The sequence below is a fragment of the Dermacentor albipictus genome, chromosome 4 (assembly GCF_038994185.2).
Source record: "Dermacentor albipictus isolate Rhodes 1998 colony chromosome 4, USDA_Dalb.pri_finalv2, whole genome shotgun sequence".
NCBI lineage: Eukaryota > Metazoa > Arthropoda > Arachnida > Ixodida > Ixodidae > Dermacentor > Dermacentor albipictus.
The window spans coordinates 48,416,208-48,435,253 of NC_091824.1; the positions used below are offsets into that span (position 1 = coordinate 48,416,208).

General features: G+C 47.0%; 1 protein-coding gene across 1 annotated transcript in view; it reads right to left on the reverse strand.

Moving 5' to 3' along the window:
- LOC135915401 (uncharacterized) overlaps window positions 1–18,715 on the reverse strand; it is a 40,142-nt gene extending 21,427 nt beyond the window's left edge. The window contains exons 1-6 of the mRNA XM_065448450.2: window positions 18,560–18,715; window positions 13,534–13,884; window positions 11,278–11,443; window positions 8,728–8,935; window positions 7,704–7,995; window positions 7,002–7,166 (exon numbers count right to left, since the gene is read on the reverse strand). Coding sequence (XP_065304522.2) covers window positions 7,002–7,166; window positions 7,704–7,995; window positions 8,728–8,935; window positions 11,278–11,443; window positions 13,534–13,734 — 1,032 coding nt within the window. The 5' untranslated portion in view covers window positions 13,735–13,884; window positions 18,560–18,715. The remainder of the gene's footprint in view (window positions 1–7,001; window positions 7,167–7,703; window positions 7,996–8,727; window positions 8,936–11,277; window positions 11,444–13,533; window positions 13,885–18,559) is intronic.
- Window positions 18,716–19,046: the final 331 nt, after the last annotated feature.

Genomic DNA, 19,046 nt, shown 5'->3' on the forward strand with positions numbered 1-19,046 from the left:
CGAAAACACCCGTGTGCTTAGATTTAGGCGCACGTTAAAGAAGCCCAGGTGGTAGAAATTTCCGGAGTCCTCCACTACGCCGCGCCTCATAGTCAGAAAGTGGTTCTGGCACGTAAAGCCCCATAATTTAATTTTTACCAAAAATTAAATTGTACAACAGCTTTTGATACAACGTGGCATGGTCGTGAACCTGTGTGCAAAGCTATTTCGTAGACAGACGACGCGCGAGCTCTGATGTCAGTATTTTGTGCTCTATGGTTACTTCAAACGTAAAGAGAAACTTGCGGCTGGCATACCTTCGTTAATCAAACGTGTTTTTCATATCTAAAACAGCATACAGGTCACCAACTTATTGTTTCCAGCTTAGTTTACAGCAGGCTGTTTTAGGTCGGCCTTAGACGTAAAGACAAAATCGTCTAGCAACAGTGTGCCGCAGCCGAGGAGCATTGTATTGTATTGTATTGTATTGGGTTTTATGGCGCATAAGCAACTTAGGCTATCATGCGCCAAACACATGGTATAACTTATTTCAAAAATTGGGTATCCTTATCGAGGTCCTTGTCCAGACAAGGACTCTGAGGAGCCCAACAAACCAATTGAAGACCTCAGCCTTCCTCTCAGGACTGAGAAAATGGGTGAGGTGCATCATAAGATGCGTGTAAAGAACGGGTAATAAATTTTAGAATTAGTAGTTCTGTGATATATTATATTGCGTTTAGGATCGCTGCGTCTTTCAAAAAACTAAAAACAGATGAAGTTTCTACTAGTGGGTTATCTCCTAAAAGCAAACTGGGATGGAAGGGAATGTGTTCATTGTAAAATACAGTAAAATGTTTTTTCCTTAGCCGTTCGAGTTGTGTGCACGAGAATAAAATGTGATTTACAGTGAGTTCAGTGCCACATTTCTCACATAAGGGTTTGTCTTGTTTTTTCAGTAGAAAGTTGTGTGTTAAGTGGGTGTGTCCGATGCGCAGGCGGCATAAGATTACTTCAATAAAACGTTCCTGATGCCTGCATGATCTCCATTCTCCTAGAATAGGTTTTACTAAATGTAGTTTGTTATTTTCTTCCATATTCCACGTACGCTGCCATTTTTCTTTAAGCTTGTTTTTTACTAACTTCATGCAATCTGCATAGGGTATATTTACAGTACTGATATCCTTATGGCAGGCTTGAGCGGCGCACGCGTCAGCTCTCTCGTTGCCTCTAATTCCTTGATGGCTTGGTACCCAACACAGCTTAATTTCGTGTCCTCGCGTTTGAGCAGTTATTATGTTATGGATTATATTTCCTATTAAAGGTTCCCTTACGTTCCTGGCTTTCAGTGCTGTGATTGCACTTAGCGAGTCCGTGTAGATAATGCTGTTTTGAATGTTCATCTCGACTATTTTTGATACAGCCACCGAAATGGCATGACATTCGGCTGAGAAAATTGACGCGCACTGAGGCAACCTGACTACCTTTTCCCATTTATCTGGCACTACAGCACTTCCGACGTAAAGTGATGTTTTAGAACCGTCAGTATAAAATGCTGTGTGTTCTTTGTACTTTTTGTCTAGCGCCAAAAATTCTTGTATTATATGTTCACGTGGAGTTTGCTTTTTACGAAATTGTGTCAGTGTGTAGTCACCTACACTGGGAAAGGTGTGCCAAGGTGGCAGTGGTTCGGGTCTCTGGGCAATATCAGGGAGTGCGTCTAGAATACCTAATTCCTGGCAAATTTCTTCAAATCTCAGAATAAGGGGTCTCGTCGCATTTGGTTTGTTGTTGAAAAGCTGCTTAGACGGGCACTTCGTAACTATGGAGTAGCAGAGATGTTTTGGTAGTGAGCGTGTTTTTAGGACATATGTACATGTGAGCATGGCTCTTCTATCTGCGAGGGCTGGTTCGTTACATTCGACATATAGGCTGTTTATGGGTGATGTCCTATATGCCCCACTTGCAAGGCGCAGACCTGAGTTATGAACTGGATCTAGTTGCTTCAGGTAGGACGGTCGAGCTGAGTTGTATACTATGCACCCGTAATCGAGGCATGAGCGAACTATACTGCGGTAGATGTGTAAAAGGCAGGTCCTATCAGCCCCCCAGCGTTTATGTGAAAGCACCTTTAATATGTTTAATGATTGGGAAGTTTTCTTCTTCAGGTTCTTTATGTGTGGCAAGAAGGTCAGTTTTCTGTCAAAAGTTATGCCCAGAAATTTGTGTTCACTTTTTACGGGCAATTCCGCTTCGTTCAGGTATAGTCTAGGATCTGTCTGTAGGCCACGTTTGAGTGAAAAAAGGATGGCCACTCTTTTCTGTGGGGAGAACCGGAAACCATTTCGGTCAGCCCACGTTGAAAGTTTATTTATTGTTAACTGCACTTGTCTTTCGCATGTTGCTATGTTTGAGGATGTGCAAGCTATCTGAAGATCGTCGACATAGATTGAATACATAATTGACCTTGGAATTATTTTGCTGACTGAATTCATTTTAACAACAAAGAGGGTCGTGCTTAAAACACTCCCTTGGGGCACTCCATTTTCTTGAATGAAAGTTCTCGACAGGGTTGAACCGAGGCGTACATGGAATGAACGGTTTGACAGGAAGTCTTTTAGGCAGTTCAGCATCCTGCCACGAATGCCAAGTTCAGCCAAATCGTGAAGAATTCCGTACCTCCAGGTTGTGTCATAAGCTTTCTCTAAATCGAAGAAAACAGCGAGACATTGTTGTTTGTGTACAAAGGCTTCACGGACAGTATTTTCAAGACGAACTAGGTGGTCTGCTGTGGAGCATGCCTTTTTGAAACCGCACTGATGGGCATCGAGAAGCTCACGGGCTTCTAGCACGAAAATTAATCTCATATTCACGATACTTTCAAAGGATTTTGCGAGGCAGCTGGTGAGCGCTATGGGCCTGTAACTACTCGGAGAGGTTGGTGGTTTTTCGGGCTTTAAAAATGGAACGATGATGGCCTGCTTCCAGGCTTCGGATAGTTTACCCGATACCCACACCTTATTAAAGAAACTTAACAGTGCCTCTACGGCAGGTTCAGAGAGGTGGGACAGCATTTGATAGTGTATTCCGTCAGGGCCGGGTGCAGTCTGTTTACCAGCGGACAAGACTGTGTTTATTTCTTGAACTGTGAATAATTTATTATACGGTTCATTTGTATGTCCACTTGTAGGGAGACTTCGTTTCTCGGCTGTGTTTTTGTACGTAAGGAATGATTCTGTGTAGTTTGATGAGCTGGTAACTGCCGAAAAAAATTCACCTAAAATGTCTGCCTGTTCTTCGATGTTTGTCTGTATACCAGGGGCTGTTAGAAGGGGAAGTGTGAAAGGGGAGTATTTACCATCTAGCTTTCGTACCTTCTCCCACATTTCTTTTGATGTGGTTGAGCTATTTATGGAAGTCACGTAATTTTGCCACGAGGTCTTTTCGGTTCTACGGCGGATATATCGGGCTTGTGCTCTTGCCTTTTTAAAGTCTATGAGATTTTTCTGCGTGGGGTACCTTCGAAAGTTTCCCCATGCTTTGTTTTGTTTCTTTTTTGCTATTCTACATTCTTTTGTATACCAGGTTTTGTGGTTTTGTTTCACCACTCCAGAAGATCGAGGTATGGCAAGGAGCGCTGCAGAGATAATGTAGTTTGTGACAATTTCATTAAGTTCATCTATATCTAAATTATGTGGATCTATTTTTTCTAAGCTGGCATTTTCTTGAAAGAGCACCCAGTCGGCCAAATGGAGCCTCCAACGTCGTGGTTTTGTAGGAATGATTTGCGGAGATGATGTTAGGTTGATAAGAACAGGTAAATGATCGCTACCATACGGGTTGTCCAAGACATCCCATTTAAAAGCATTAAAAACAGAAGGTGATGTAAGAGACAAATCTATGGAGCTCCATTTTCCGGAGCTTGGAGAGCAATATGTGTGTTTGCCCCTGTTTAGCAGGCATATATTATTGCAGAGAATAAAATCTTCTAAAATACGGCCTCTAGTGTCCGTTTGTTCGCTTCCCCACAAATTGGAATGAGCATTAAAGTCGCCGACTAACAGATATGGCTCTTGTAATTGTTTTAAAAGGTCTTCTAAATCATGGAGCGTTACTGTCAGGTGTGGTGGGATATATACGGAGCATACTGTAATTGTTTTAAAGTGTACTACAGATACTGCAACAGCTTCAAATGTAGTCTGAAGCTGCACTTCACGAGTAGGCACACTACTTTGAACAACTATGGCAGTACCTCCAGAGAGCCTATTCGCTTGCTCTCGGTCGTGACGAAAGACTTTATATTTACTTAAAATATTTTTATGTTTTGATCCCAAGTTTGTCTCCTGGAGACACAAAACAACCGGGGAATATACTGCAAGAATATCTTTTATGTCACCGTAGTTTCTTAATATGCCTCGACAGTTCCAGTGAATGAGGAACGCCATATCTAATAACTTCGGATGTATTTCGGACGGATGTATTTCAAGACCTATGCTCCCGGTTTTGTGGGACCCGTTATTGGAATTTTTCCTCCCTTTTTGTAATCAAGGGAGTTGCGCCGCCGCTGCTGCAGAGGCGGGCTACTGCTTATATCCATCGCCTCCAGCGAGGTGATGGGTTTCCGCGGGGAACCCGCGGGGGTACGGATTTGTGGCTTCTCCCGATGGGGGGAAGCCCTGCGGCCTACCGGCTCAGGGGCCAGCGAGCCTTTCTTGTGTGCTAGTATGGCAGCCTTGGCTGCACCTGTCAGAGTTGTGGATGGCCCTGCCTGAGCAATGGCCTGAAGTTGGAGTGGTGTGTCGCCACTCCCACTAACTTTGGTTGTGCCAGAGGCCGCCGTCAGGTGCACCTCCGGGATGTCAATGGTGCCGACACCGGAGTGCCGTTCGGACGGGGCCGAGGAGCGAGCATCCGCGCGCACCAGAGCTTCTGTCCGTTGGTTGAGGGCCCGTTTCCTCCAACCGATGCGAAGCGATGCGTTCGCTTGTAAAAATTAAAATTATGGGGTTTTACGTGCGAAAACCACCTTCTGATTATGAGGCACGCCGTAGTGGAGGGCTCCGGAAATTTAGACCACCTGGGGTTCTTTAACGTGCACCTAAATCTAAGTACACGGGTGTTTTCGCATTTCGCCTCCATCGGCGTTCGCTTGCAGGCGCGTGCCGAAGCATGCCGAATCATGCAGTGGTTGGGCCATTACCGAGACCGCACCGCGTTGGGCGAGCCTTCGACACCTCCCTGCAAAAAAAATTACCCTGGCCCCCTTGCAGCTCTTGCTCAAGAAGCCAATCGGAGGTTCCCGTGCCCTCATTGTGGAAGATGGCGTAAGTTTGAGTTGCCTCACTGCTTTACTGATTCACGGTTTTTGCGCCTTGTGGGCCTTCTCTGCAGTGTTGCCTCGATGAAGCCGCAGAATTTGCCTGTCGCCGTGAAGCTCGAAATCATAAATCAAGACGAATGCAGGGAGAAGTTCGACGTCGTCGCAGCGTACAAGTTTCGAGGGGCGCTCAGCACGATCTTGGGGGGGAGTTTAGGGCTAAAGATTTGGGGGAGATTAGGGCTAAAGCTGACAAACTCATGACCCGGTGCCCGTAACGCCCAACGCGTACGCACGGCCACGTACAACACATCGAGGCGGCCGTATACATATGGTGCATCCAAAATTGCTTCAGACATTTCGGCTTCCGCGTGCCCGGTGATGACTGAAAACTCTGACGAGTGCGGCAAAACCGTTGTTAGTATTGCCGAAGTTTGGAGCGAGCTGTCAGAATTTCTGGAAGCCGATGGCGGGATGAACGGTCGACGAGTTTGTGAGTGCGGATGATGGTGTCGCGACCACGGGAGACCCCGAAAATGAAAACTGCAATGCCAACATCGTACCGAGCAGATGTGAAAGTGGGCACAATGGGGAAAGCAATGATAACCTTTGCTCACATCCTCAGAGGTGACTGGTGCACTCACACTAGTCCGGCGCTTCTGCACGAATGTGGAAGGTTGCAGCCTCAGCTGCTCCGACTCTTTCGACAATGTGAATAACTGCGTGCATCGCATGTGGTGAAAGTGCATAAGCAGAATGAAAGCATAAGCAGAGTTGAAGTGCCCAAGCAGAATAAAATACAGGATTATTCCATGTGAAACTAAGCTAGTTTCATAAATAAAGTGCTTTTATAAATGGCATGTGCTTTTATGACGTCCAATCGTTTAGCAAGCTTAGATCGTATTATGCCCTATATCAAACCGATAGGCTCTTTTTGCGAGTTTGATATAACCGGGTTTGACTGTACTAGTCGATCACTACTACAGTGAAGTCGTTTGAAGCCTCAGCGAAACACTAAAGAGGAATCCAGTTTAAGGTGTATTATTACATTACCCTCCTACAATGCTAAAAGAAAGCCACTCTTAGCATGAAAAGTGACAAAAACGAAAAAAAAAAGCAGTGGCACTGCCCTGAGCTTCCCGCACCATTTCAACATGGCATGAATTTCGAGTCTGCTCGGGCCCGGTAAAGTTTATTTTTATCGCTAAATGCAGACTACATGGAATTCCAAAGCGCCAAAGACTGAATTTTGCGGGTTTGAGGTACTTCCAATGAGCCACGATGTTTCAAGTACACCAGTTGTCATTTGTCAATGCTTTCCATGTGTGTCACTATGCAGCCCTGAATAGGCATAGCATAACATGCACCAAATCAGGAACAGCATACCACAGCCATCACTCTAAAACCAGGCGGAGGAAATAGTTCGAAACAACTGCAGCAAACGAATTGTCAAGGTCACAAAGCAGCAAAAGTGTATATAAAGACAGGCAGTTTCCCATGTAATAAAAATATATAAGCACTAATTGAGCAAGAAGGCAACAAGCATTTTAGGCGAAGAGGATATTATGCGACAGTAGTGAGGGATATCTAGAAGCTGAATAAACAGGTAAATGCCACATAAGGGCAAGCAGAGAGGCTCGCTTGCTACGGCCACGTCGACAGAAATGGGAAACAAAAATTATAGAGGAAGAAAATAATTCAGTCTTGCCTTGATCAGTACCCACTTTGTCATCTTTTGATTGACCTCTGGACAGTTGGTGATGTTCTTGGCACGATGAGTATAGTCCAAGGTGCTCAGTGTCTCCTCCAGATTGGTCATGTGAGGCGAGATGGTCGCAATGATGGAAGTCTTTGTGCGGCCACCCAGAGAGTCCTGCAAGAGCAGAGTCAGCTTGCTTTCCCTGTACGGAGCATGTACCAGTTGCGAAACCCAAAGCGCGAACTGCGCCCTATACTTGAAGCCTAATGAAGCATATGCTAATATTATAATGGGCTTAAGGATAACGTTCAGACAGACTGGTGACTCTGGAAGCGCATTTTGCGAAGCTCGTACTGCTCACATAGGTTAAAAAAAAAAGTGACTCTAAGTTGACATCTATGACTGCTACTCTGTATACCGGTGTCTCGAACAACGCGGAACACTGCGCATTTTGTCCTCTATTTCTTTCTTTATTTACTTTTAAACATCTCGCAAGGCAATCTAGAAACTCTGTAGAAATGAGTATAGAAGTGAGCCCATAATTGCTATCTTTGAAAATAAGGCGGCAATGCGAGTTAAGATAGAAAACATGGGACACAAAAGTGACGGCAACTAACCAGCTCGCAGAATAAAAAGACGCAAAGTGGTCTAAGGGTGCTGTTCCTCAGCAATGGAAGGCTGTTTCCTATGCACGTGGCACAAGTTTAACACCTGTATGATCCTGCCGGTCGCCTCCTCCGTGATGCGGGAGTTGATGACGTCCTCGTCCGGGCTGCCTTCGGTCACGTGCAGTGCCAGGAACACGAGCGCGCCGGGCAGCATGTTGTGGGAAGCGGCGCCGCTGCCTCGGACCGTCGATGGAATGCGGTGACGTCGCTGGACGGCAGACAGCGACGGCAGCGATCCAACGGCTGGCGTAGCAGCCGCAGCAACCGGAACGGCTGGCAGCTCGCCTTCGGAACGACGCGTCTGCGCCCGGCTCGACCGAGAGGACGACGATGAGCTGTGTCGCGTGTAATTAAGGATAAATGTACAAGGCACGCACGGAAGCTCACAAAACTATTTTACAGGCGACAGCCGGTGACTTGCACCACATCGCTGTCCCGGTCCTCACTCATCTGCTTCCCGCCGAGAAGCAGTGACAGTGCCAGTCGGCATTTGCGAACCGACACCTTCACTACACGCCTCTTCTCTACTCCAACCTCCTCCTCTCGGTCCTGCGAGCGAAGCATTGTGCGCCCTGGCATCTATACCCACCTTTCTTATTGAAGTCTCCTCTCCCTCTCTCTCCTGAGTGACCACCCCACTATCCTTTAATCTTGCACGTGGTCTGCCACGCGGTCTGCAATGTCATCCCCTCCTATCTACAGACTATAGTACTTGTTTAGAGATATCAGTCCTTAAAGACAAAGCAGTCACTGAAATATGGATACTTGATGTGACCTGCAGTGTCAGAGCACCGGGTAAGCGTCAGCCCGGCACCAACTTTCGACAACCGGGCTTGCCTTTGTCCCCAGTTGAGACGACTACGAATAGCTTTTAAAGTTCGAACCATGATCACGGACTAAACTTCGTGGCATTCGTGGCACCGCTCTAGCGATGGAAACGTGCTGTGCGGTAGTGTGAGACAGTGTGACCCAGAGAGCACGATGAAGCTTTGTTGGGGTAGCGCGTCATCCACATTCACTTGCTGGTATCGCCCTCTTTACAGCTGCCAAACTGGTCGGATGCTCACCCGAAGACAGAGCTGTCCAGTGGCGTTGGTTGCCGCAGGCCGTCGGTGGTTGGCGCAGGTCGCACGGCTGCTTCGGCGTGGAATAGAAACTCGCCGAAGATGCCTTCGTGCATGCTGTCATCGGAGTCGTCGGCCAGTCGGACGGGCTTCAGATTGACATCCCCGATGACAGAGTTCGGAGGCAGCAGCTTGCGCACCCAGTCCACCACTGGGCGAGCAACACATGCACGCATAGTGTGATGGCACGCGTTGCTTCGTAACTTACAGCGTCAAAGTACAAGTGGTATGCTGATGCACCACCCGTACCAGGTGGGAAACAAGGTCCGCATGCAACAATGTTCCCATGTGTGCTCGCAGAAGGCGTACACGTGAACACTATCATAGTCTGAGAAACTTCAGTATTGCCTACAGCACATAGTTCATTGTGCAGCAGGAGGCCCATAAGAGAGCTAAAGCACCATCAACTCTTACTGCGCACGAGCAGTCAACAATACGTGCCGTCATTGTTATCTTTTATTTTGTCTTAAAATACTCATTGCACAAGTTTTCAAACTCGAGATGATCCTGTTCGATTTCCCTGCATACGTAGGTACCTCTAATATTAAGGGACAACGTTGCCGTGAACATATTTCAATGCTGTTTTACTGTCAGCGTGGGTGGCTTATATAAAACTGCAGCACTTCGAGACATCGTCATCAATGGGACGTGTTTAGTGGCTCCTCGAGGCCTCTGCAAAGTTTTGCCGGCTCCGCGAGTATTGTTGACGTCATACATCTGGATACTGGGGTACCGGCGATCCCAGCACGAAGCACGAAGGGCTGCTTTCTCTGTTCCATGTCGTAGTGGCATTCTGCATGTGTCTCAACAGAAAAACGGCACCACCTAGCTCCCTACTTGCACCAAATGCCGCACCACACTGATTTCCAAGAAGTTCAGACAGGGTGCAGCCTTGGATGGGGCGCAATACGAAGAACCAGCTCGCGCACATTGTGTCAGAGCGGGTGAAGGCAGCGGGAGTATTCTTTCGTGGCCGTTGCCATGGCCACAGCCGAAGCTCTCGCGTCTACCGCCGCTCATGGACACCAATGCGCACGTTTTCATATTCATACAACCACCTGTTCATATTCACTTTCATGGCTGCTTGCACCGCTGTCAATTTCCGACCAGCTTCTCTGCAGGCAATAAACTGAAAACGCTTCGCTATTTCTATATGGCAGCTACTGCTACTTGCACATCCGTCGAATTCACTTAGGGATGACGGCAAATAACCGCTATTCTGATGGCAACTACGTATTGTAACACGTTTGCGAATAGCAGACGAATGCTGTTACTGGGACTTCAACAAGCTTCCTCCTCAACGTCACTGGTTTGTGAGAGCACGTGATTGCGTTTTCGGCTAGTTTCCGGACTGCAGTGATGGGGCCGCCGCTAGGCTAGCTACAGTTCTTGGCGTGCGTGTTGAAGTAGCATGGCAAATGATAATGTTGTTATCCAATATTCGTCACATACTTACATTTACTGTCTTTCATTCCGTAAATGACAGGCGCAGATCAAATCATGAAAGCATAAAAGTAAAGCAAATTCTTTTATTTTATTTTATTTTTATTTGTACTTTTTTTTGCTGCCAGTGGCTCTTTAAGCGCGACCTTGGAGATAAAGAACAAATTGCTATTGAGGGCGTTATCTTAGTGGGGCTTGATGGTGGCCACTCACTTTCGGCATCGCTTTCAACGATCACCTAATAGATATATTTAGTTAAGCTGTATTAGTACATTAGGTTTCTGCGACATCTATGCTACCACTCTTTCCCCAAGATGGTGCATGGTAAGAACGCCGGCCTTAGAATTCTCGCATCAGCCCACAGTGACTCGGATTTTAAGAGCTTCTGCGCTCGGATTAATTATGGTTTATCGGATGAGGAGGATCAGTACTGTGTCAAGTATACAGTACAGTGTAAAGTATCAGTACAGTGTAAAGTATAAATACAGTGTATTCCAGTATATTGTAAAGACGCCCCAAAGCCCTGCCCCAATATACTAGAACGTTTCTCGACTGTCCGGCTCCGCCTCTGCTAAAGATGGGGCCGGGCAGCGCGCCATCACTTGACACAAGTTGTCATTGCTCTTCGGTCACAGTCCATAGCACTTCTTAAAAAGCGCACGATCTTCTTTATTCGAGGCGTGGGATTGTGCTAAACTCTCTGTGGAATGAAAGAGCGTCCAGTCGAGGATCGTTTGAGAACACGCCTGTTAGCGTAGGACGCTCACATAACATTTATTGTGCCATAAAACGGTCTAAACATGAGACGATATAACGAAATTTGTAACGCTGACCTAGCGGCGCTGAGGTTTGAGCGCGTAATTCAAGAAAGGCGTGTTTAGCTTCCACTCCTTTTTAGCCAAACGAGATTGATAAATAATTTTTGTGAGTTTGTAAAATAATTTAATTCTGCTTTTTAATGTCCCTTCATTAAGCCACGAACGAGATGCTGCGTTACTTTCTTGCGGCTTTTCGTGAAGACCTGTTGGCCTGTGCACAGCGCGCGCTTACCCCTCCTGTCCTCTTTCAGGTCGGCGTGATAGGACAGGAACACAAGTGATGGACGCATGCCGGCCAGGCACGCGATGTTGCAGTAGCGAGCGAACTTCGAGAGCAGCACCTCCGCGCATGCGTGAGGCCTGTCCGGCACGGGTTGAGGGCTCGGCTGCTCCGATTCCTGCGTGCACGAATGCTCACTCGTAGAAATGGCAGGCCCTGAAGAAACAAATGACTCCTGAGAGTCGGTGCAAAGTGGTAAAGGCCACAGTCTTAAAGGCAACTGTTTTCCGCAACCTTTCGAAACGACATATATGGATGAGGAAGTCTTTGTTTGCAGGTGACTGATCGCGTAGCTGTGGTTGGGTGAAAGGAAAACAGAAACACCTGCGCAGAGAGCGCGTGGGCGATTCAGACAGCAGCCCTTGTCTCTGCTTTTTGTTTTGTTCTGATTGCAAGAAGTCACGCTGTTACACCTTTAATCAGGCATTGAAGGGCACTGACTGACGAAGGCTTCAATTTCGCGATCTCAACACGTGCGCTAAAGTGAACAATTACAGAGAAATTGTATGTGAACATTCTGATTGGTACCAGATGGAATGCCCGTCTTTTCAGGATGTTTTGTGCAGGTAATGCCTGTCTTGTCGGGTAATCCGCCTGGAAATGCCAAATAGCTCTGCATATGCAACATGCGATATTTTCAAAAATCTGTTGAACATACAAAGAAGGACACTTGACATACGTGCAGGTACGTTATATAGGCTTCACTAAAGAAGTGAAATTAGCATGAAATAGTCAATTTCGGAATGTGCCAACGCGCATTCGGAAAGGAGTGTGCGTGAGCACATTGCAAACGGGCAAGGACGAAAAAAAAGAACACGACACTACCGCTGATTCACAACTCAAGATTTATTTTGAGGAAAAGCACATTTATATACACCGGCCCACACAAGCCAACATGTCAACAACTAAGCGACTGTGCATACGCCTTAGGAGCCATCCTGGTCACTTGTCACCAGGATGGCTCTTTTAGGAGGGCTCCTAATGCGCATGCAGATTCGCTTAGTTGTTCACATGTTGGCATGTGTTGGCCGGTGTATATAAATGTGCTTTTCCTGAAAATAAATCTTCATTTGTGAGTCAGCGCCAGTATCGTGTTCTTTTCTTTCGTCCTTGCCTGTATTGCGCTGTTAATTTCCGAAGACAAGTCACCAGGATGGCTCCTAATGCGCATGCACAGTCGTTTAGTTGTTGACATGTCGGCCTGTGTTGGCCGGTGTATATCAGTTTCAGTTTATCTCTTCAATACACGCTACACAAGTATACAGAAGGAAGTCCCAGAGCATGTGGCTGAAAGGGGACCTCCTGTTAGAAAATATATACATTAGTGCAAATACACAGCGTAAAACAGCAATACAGTAGTCGCTAAGCAGAAAATTATACAAAGTAAACGTAGTACAAACTGCAAAATAATATAAAGTCAATGCGATTTTTCTCCAAATAAATCTTCAGTTTCGAGTCAGCGCCAGTGTCGCATTCTTTCGTCCTTGTCTGTCTTGCGCTGTTAATTTCCGAAACGTGAATCACCACCAACTCGCCCAAGTTTCTCTTCAGGAACGCCACTGGGATGCCAAACTCCGACAAAGGGTTTATTCTCCATCGGAGGCGACAGGTCAAGATGCGCATTGGTGGTGCAGAGCACGTGGGAGAAGGAACATTGTGCGCATGCGTGAGCGTGCGCGCACTGACCCTTCTGGTGAGCGTGCGCGTACGCTGTGCAATTCTGCTGCCAATGCACCTTTTACACATGTCCTTACAAACTAACGTTTCTCAGCGATCTTGTTCTAACTGCTTAGACAGAACGGAAATTTTGGTATGCACGTCTGTTCAGGTCTCTTAAAACCTGCCCCATCCTTCGAAGTCACTGCGCTTCTTGACCGCCCTTGTTATCGGTCCCTGAATAACGTTCGCCGCTTCAAAGGCTCAGTGACTGAGAGGGACCGGCAACTTTCTCATTCACGCGAGCTTTTGATCATCGCACGTTCTTCAGGAACCCCGCAGCACGACACCGCATAAACCCTGTTTCGATAACTACTACAGCCTCGAAGCATTTGATAAAGACTGTACGCGTCACTGAAGCGCCATCTCATCTGTGCGGCGCCACGATTATCGAGTGAACCTTTTTCGCAGTAACTTATATGAAGCAGCCTGGCCATGGTTCCAACTCTGAATAATGAGTTATTTGTCCCAAGTTCAAGAGAACTAACTCACCGGTGAACAGCAGATGGAGACGGAGATCAGTTTCTTCCTCGGCAAAGCCAAGGCGACCGACCGCCACAGCAGGTTCACCTCGGCCCACGCGTAGAGCTCCTCGATGCCCAGGTAGTCCAACACGCTCTCCCCCAAGAACTCCTTGCCAAAGATGTTGCTGACGCCCACCACAGCACCTGGCTGTCGGTCGCAATTGGTCATCGCTTTGAAGGCTGGAGACGCAGTCGTCCACGTCGAACATGCAGCGATGCGCGCGGTCTTCGGCACGTTCTTCTTCTCTTCTTCTCATTCTTCTTCGAGAGTGCAACTTCACGAGACGCACAGCGGAAGCTTCTATGAAGCGTTCCTCTTCTGGAAATAAATAATTGTTGCTACTTCCTGGATATCTTATTTTTTTGTCAAGAAAAATAATATACCTGCGAACTAGCGGTAAATACGAGAGAAATGCATTTGCACTACGACACCCCACTATATATATATATATATATATATATATATATATATATATATATATATAGCACAAGAGTGTGAACACGGTGTACATGCAAACACGTTCTTCTTTTCTGTAAAACGTTCCGGCCAGCCTTGCTAGTGTAAGCACCCCAACCGCGGCAGACCCTCCGCGTCGAGCATGGCCATTTCGTAGGCATCCATTCCAATGAAGTTGCAGCCAGGAGACTAGCGATAGTGGAGGTCGCTATGGAGTTTCAACTGGGGGTGTTGTGTTTACAAGATGTACTGTGTTCTGGTATCATTTGACCTTGTGGTAGGCAGCGAGATTGCCACTTCTTGTGTCTGAAGGTTAGCCCTGTGTTGAAGTCAGGGTGTCCGAGCGGCCAAGTAGGTTCCATGGATGGTGCCGTGACAGGTGCCGTAAGAAAGAAAGGTGACGAGCGACGTCCAAGAGATGAGAAAAAAGAAAGGCGTTTTTATATAAACTTGACTGAATGACAAGAACGGCTCTGAGGTTCTACTACATGTCAAAGTCTTTCTATGTCCGAGCATCCTTCACAACACTCCCGTTCCTTGTTTTTACGCACTTCATTTCGCCATTTCGCTCACCGAGGGAATTCAGCGTCCTTTTCCATGGATGGGGCCATGACAGGTGCCGTAAGAAAGAAAGGTGACGAGCGACGTCCAAGAGATGAGAAGAAAGAAAGGCGTTTTTATACAAACTTGGCTGAATGACAAGAACGGCTCTGAGGTCCTACTACATGTCAAAGTCTTTCCATGTCCGAGCATCCTTCACAACACTTCCGTTCCTTGTTTTTAAGCACTTCATTACGCCATTTCGCTCATCGAGGGAATTCAGCGTCCTTCTTCTCGGCCAATCACAATCCTCGAACCGTTCGCAAGATCCAGCCCATGACGTCGCACAGTTCTGCCGGACTCCGTCTCCAATGTTTTCGCGGTCGCCCTCGCATACGAGGTAACCACGTGGCAACTTGGGAACCTCAAGTTGACACAGTTCCCACGGATGTCTTCGACATTGGCCCCATTGCATCAATTATTGAGATGTCCGTGGCAGTCAGCTTGACTGAGTCAGGAGACTGGTCTTCACAGTAGCTACCGCTTCCACGAAGGGTGGTGGCTACTGTCGTCTCGCAGTGAGCTCCTTTGTTCGCGCGCCACGTTCGGCGCCGGACCCCGTCGTAGTCCAGGCGCGCGCTGGTGCTGCAGGAGAAACGCACAAAGAGTGAAGTTGCCGTTTAACGACGCACGAGGCCGATCAGCCACTTCCATCGGGGGTCCCAGAACTCCTCTCGCCCGTCAGCTCTAGAAGGTCGAACAGCCGAAGATAGAAAACATAATTGCTTGTCCATTAGTCTCAGGGGACACTGATTTCGTCGCCAGCTCCCTGGCCTCGAAAAAACGACGAAGCGTGCACAGCACTCCACAGCTGCACGTCTGCCGTTGGAGCATCCTTTGTCCCGAGAGACCACCAGGGCCCAACAGCCCATAAGGTTTCGTGATTCAAGGATGGCATGCGGATGTGCTTATCGCACACACAAAAAAGCTATCGGCGACATTGACGATCACTTCGTTGGTTTTTGCCGCAATATTTAAACGTTGGTTAACCTTCCGTGCCAAACTGCGATAAATTTTATTCAAATATACGGACGCTTGAGGTTGCTATCCGGATGCCATCGCCGCTAAACTGCTGCAGGGCACATGCGTGCCGCTGTCGTTCGCTTTGTGCAAACTTCAGGATGCTGAGCCGCTGAGCGTGCCAACCGGACTTTGTAAAGACTGCTTTGGCTGCTTGCTGCTATCATACCCAAACTGCAGGTTGGTTTTAGAAGCCGCGTGACTTTTGAAAGTATGCAGTTTGGATATTGAGAGCTAGGTTCAGTGGAAGGGTCCTACCGATCTCGCAATACGGAGAAGCGCTGTGTCTGTCCATAAGTATTGTGTAAAAAATAACACATGGTGTAGAGCGCGCAAGATTTCGTATCATGCTTAACGAAACAAATATTCCTTTGTTACTTTGTTGTGAAGAACACTGCAATTTTATAGAAAAGAGCAGTCTTGGTATTTGATGCCAACATTACAAAGCTGCATGGAGGCGGATACTGCCCCCGGAGCTTTCACCAACTTTCTTACTGCGCTCGTGAGTTGTTCTAGTGAAATGTAGGCATTATAATAATGCGTAAAATGAAGCGATCACCGCGCATTTGGTGTGTACGAATGGCTACCATTTTCACCAGTCTTCGGAACAGGCACCCGAGAAAAACATTGTGCATGAGCATTAAATGGCTGCCCGTCACATCTGACGTGTACTTCAGGAATACTTGAGCAGCAATTGCCTAAAAGAAACGTTTCGTGGTAATTGTCGAAAGCCAATTTCCTATCGAAAAAGAGACATGTGCCTCTTAACTCCCATATACAATAATAAAAACTGTAGCATCCTATATAAGAACCCGTTTTTACCATATGTCACATCACGTTATTGGGTATGGGAGTTATGGGGAATGCGGGGTTAATTTAAGGTAGCTGTTAAAAGCAAATTAATGTTTATAATGACTTGTGGCAGCCTTCACTCGACAAAATTGCACACACTTCTCGCAACAAAAACAACCGACTGCCGTTTGCTGAGGCAAGTTCTGTTCGCGAAATGCGTCAATTGAATACAAGTTCAAATTGAAATCATTAAGCTGTTAGGTGGGCGGATGAGATTAAGAAGTTTGCAGGGACAACATGGCCACAATTAGTACATGACCGGGGTAGTTGGCGAAGTATGGGAGAGACCTTTGTACCCTGCAGTGGGCGTAACCAGGCTGATGACACACATATGCGCACACACGCGCGCGCGCGCGCACACACACACACACACACACACATATATATATATATATATATATATATATATATATATATATATATATATATATATATATATATATATATATATATATATGGGGGGGGGGTTCGCAAAGCTGGTTGGGAAATGAAAACTTTCCGCCTGTGACGAGAGCGAACGAATTGTAAGAGCAGACGACAGGCGCGAGTCCTCACCCTGACGTCACACGAGCGGCGTTTGCAACGCCCCTGTAAATTGCGCTCGGTGGTAAAAGCCGCTGAACTATCGCGGCAGGTCTCCAAGCTATATGTACACAGTATAGGGGGCATTAAGCTATTACTGGCTTTGAATCGTCTCTGAAGAACATTTTATTAATAGCGATAGCAATTATGTGGCACTCCAGGCCCATCTTTCGCGTCGACGTGACGTTACGGACAAAGACCAAGGGTCACAACACCATCGCTGCGCGCTGCATGTGCGAGTGAAAGCCCGGCGATTGAGAGGCCCGGGCCTGGGGCCGCCTAGATGGCCACTGGGAGCTGCTGCTCCCGTGCGGCTTCCTTGGCTCGCTGGACGGCCCAAAGTTGGTCTTGGAGTTCTGAGCTGAGCAGCACGGCCGAAACTGCGACTTTTTTTTTAGTAAATAAACCGATGCAATTGCGGATAATCTTTACAAGCTGTCCTCTGTGCAACATGCAATTTCCTAAAGTAGATGCAAGACGCCTTGTGAAATGGGGAAATGTTTATTTTGCTCTATAAGAATGCTCGTTATGGGCTTATTGCGCGTTCTTCTATTGTTATAGCACAAGGTAAGTAGTGGTACCCGTAAAAAGCCCCACCGGACAGAATCAGCTGAAAAGAAGCACATTACAAGTGTGCCTCATTTCGGTATTTAGACTTTATGGGAAAAATGCATGTAGAGGCGAAACATGCAAAAGTAGTGAATGGGCGACATTATGCGGACAAAGAAAATTCGCATTTACAAACATGGCGTAGAAAACACCTGACGCATCCCTAACCATACCATACACAGGATATGACGACATCTGATTTCCAAGCATCCCGCCATCCCCGGGCATTATTTTCGGATACTTAAAAGCGGAAGTACACGGGCGATTCAGCCCGTGGCTTATACAGAGGCGGCCGCACAGAGCCAGGCGTTCGCAGAATTCCTTCTACGCGCACGCAAGACAAACGCGTGGGTTCGAAGCGTAGTTTCTAATAATTCAATCGCGCGAGGGCATAACACTCCCGTGTTATCATTCCTGGGAATTACGCGTCGCGTTTTCGATAAGCATGAGTACCGAAAGAAGTTGAATGTTGTTGGGGAAGCGGGCATAAAATGCGTCATTAGCTCGGCCCCGTAAGATTTAGTTAACACGAAACTAACTGCGCCACCGCGACCGACCTGGCTTTCGCTAACAGTGTCACAGCGGCTGATGAGGCTGCAGCATGCCAAAAAAAAAAGCGCACCAAAAAGTGTCGAAATAAATTACAGTAATCTCTGGTGGCATAGAAAGCGTCACAAGTACGTCCCAGTAAGATTGACCATACGTCAAAGTACTCCAGAGCGACTAAGCTCTTTTTAGCTAACTAGAGTGTTCCCTTTAGAGAGCCTATACTTGAACTCTATCGCTAGCTGCGTCATGTCGACCTGCGCCGCCATCGTGCCTTAAGCCTAAATTGCTTTAAATGCAAGGCAGGCTATCAAACAAAATTTCTCACCTTGACATGGTCAAATACCGCAGAAGTTCCGAGTCGAAGTGTGGCAGAAACGCGAAAACACGGCGAGAGCTCACGAGATCAGAGCTACATTAAGAAGAAAAAGAAAGACCAACGGGATACCGAATAGCCGAACGCTCACATGCGTAGCCGGCCTCGCTATCTTCGGTGACCTTTCTCGTGCATGACGCATGGACAGGGCGCGTCTGGCGTGTCATTGGCTGGTCGCTAGCTTGCGCAAAAAAATTAGTCGCAAACATATATCTTCTTTTATACGCAAAACGTTCTAGTTTTAGCGGAAAAGAAAAGAAAAAAAAACATTGTCCGTTAGCTTCATTTCACATTCACTTTTTTTCGACGCTTGCGTCCGCTAACGGCTGATGTGAACTAAAGGCATGACGTGTTTCTTGTTGCGAGTTCTTGCCGAGTGTCCGCTGTTGTTGAATTTATTACTCTATGGTTGCTTGGTGTGCCTACTGTTGAATGATTT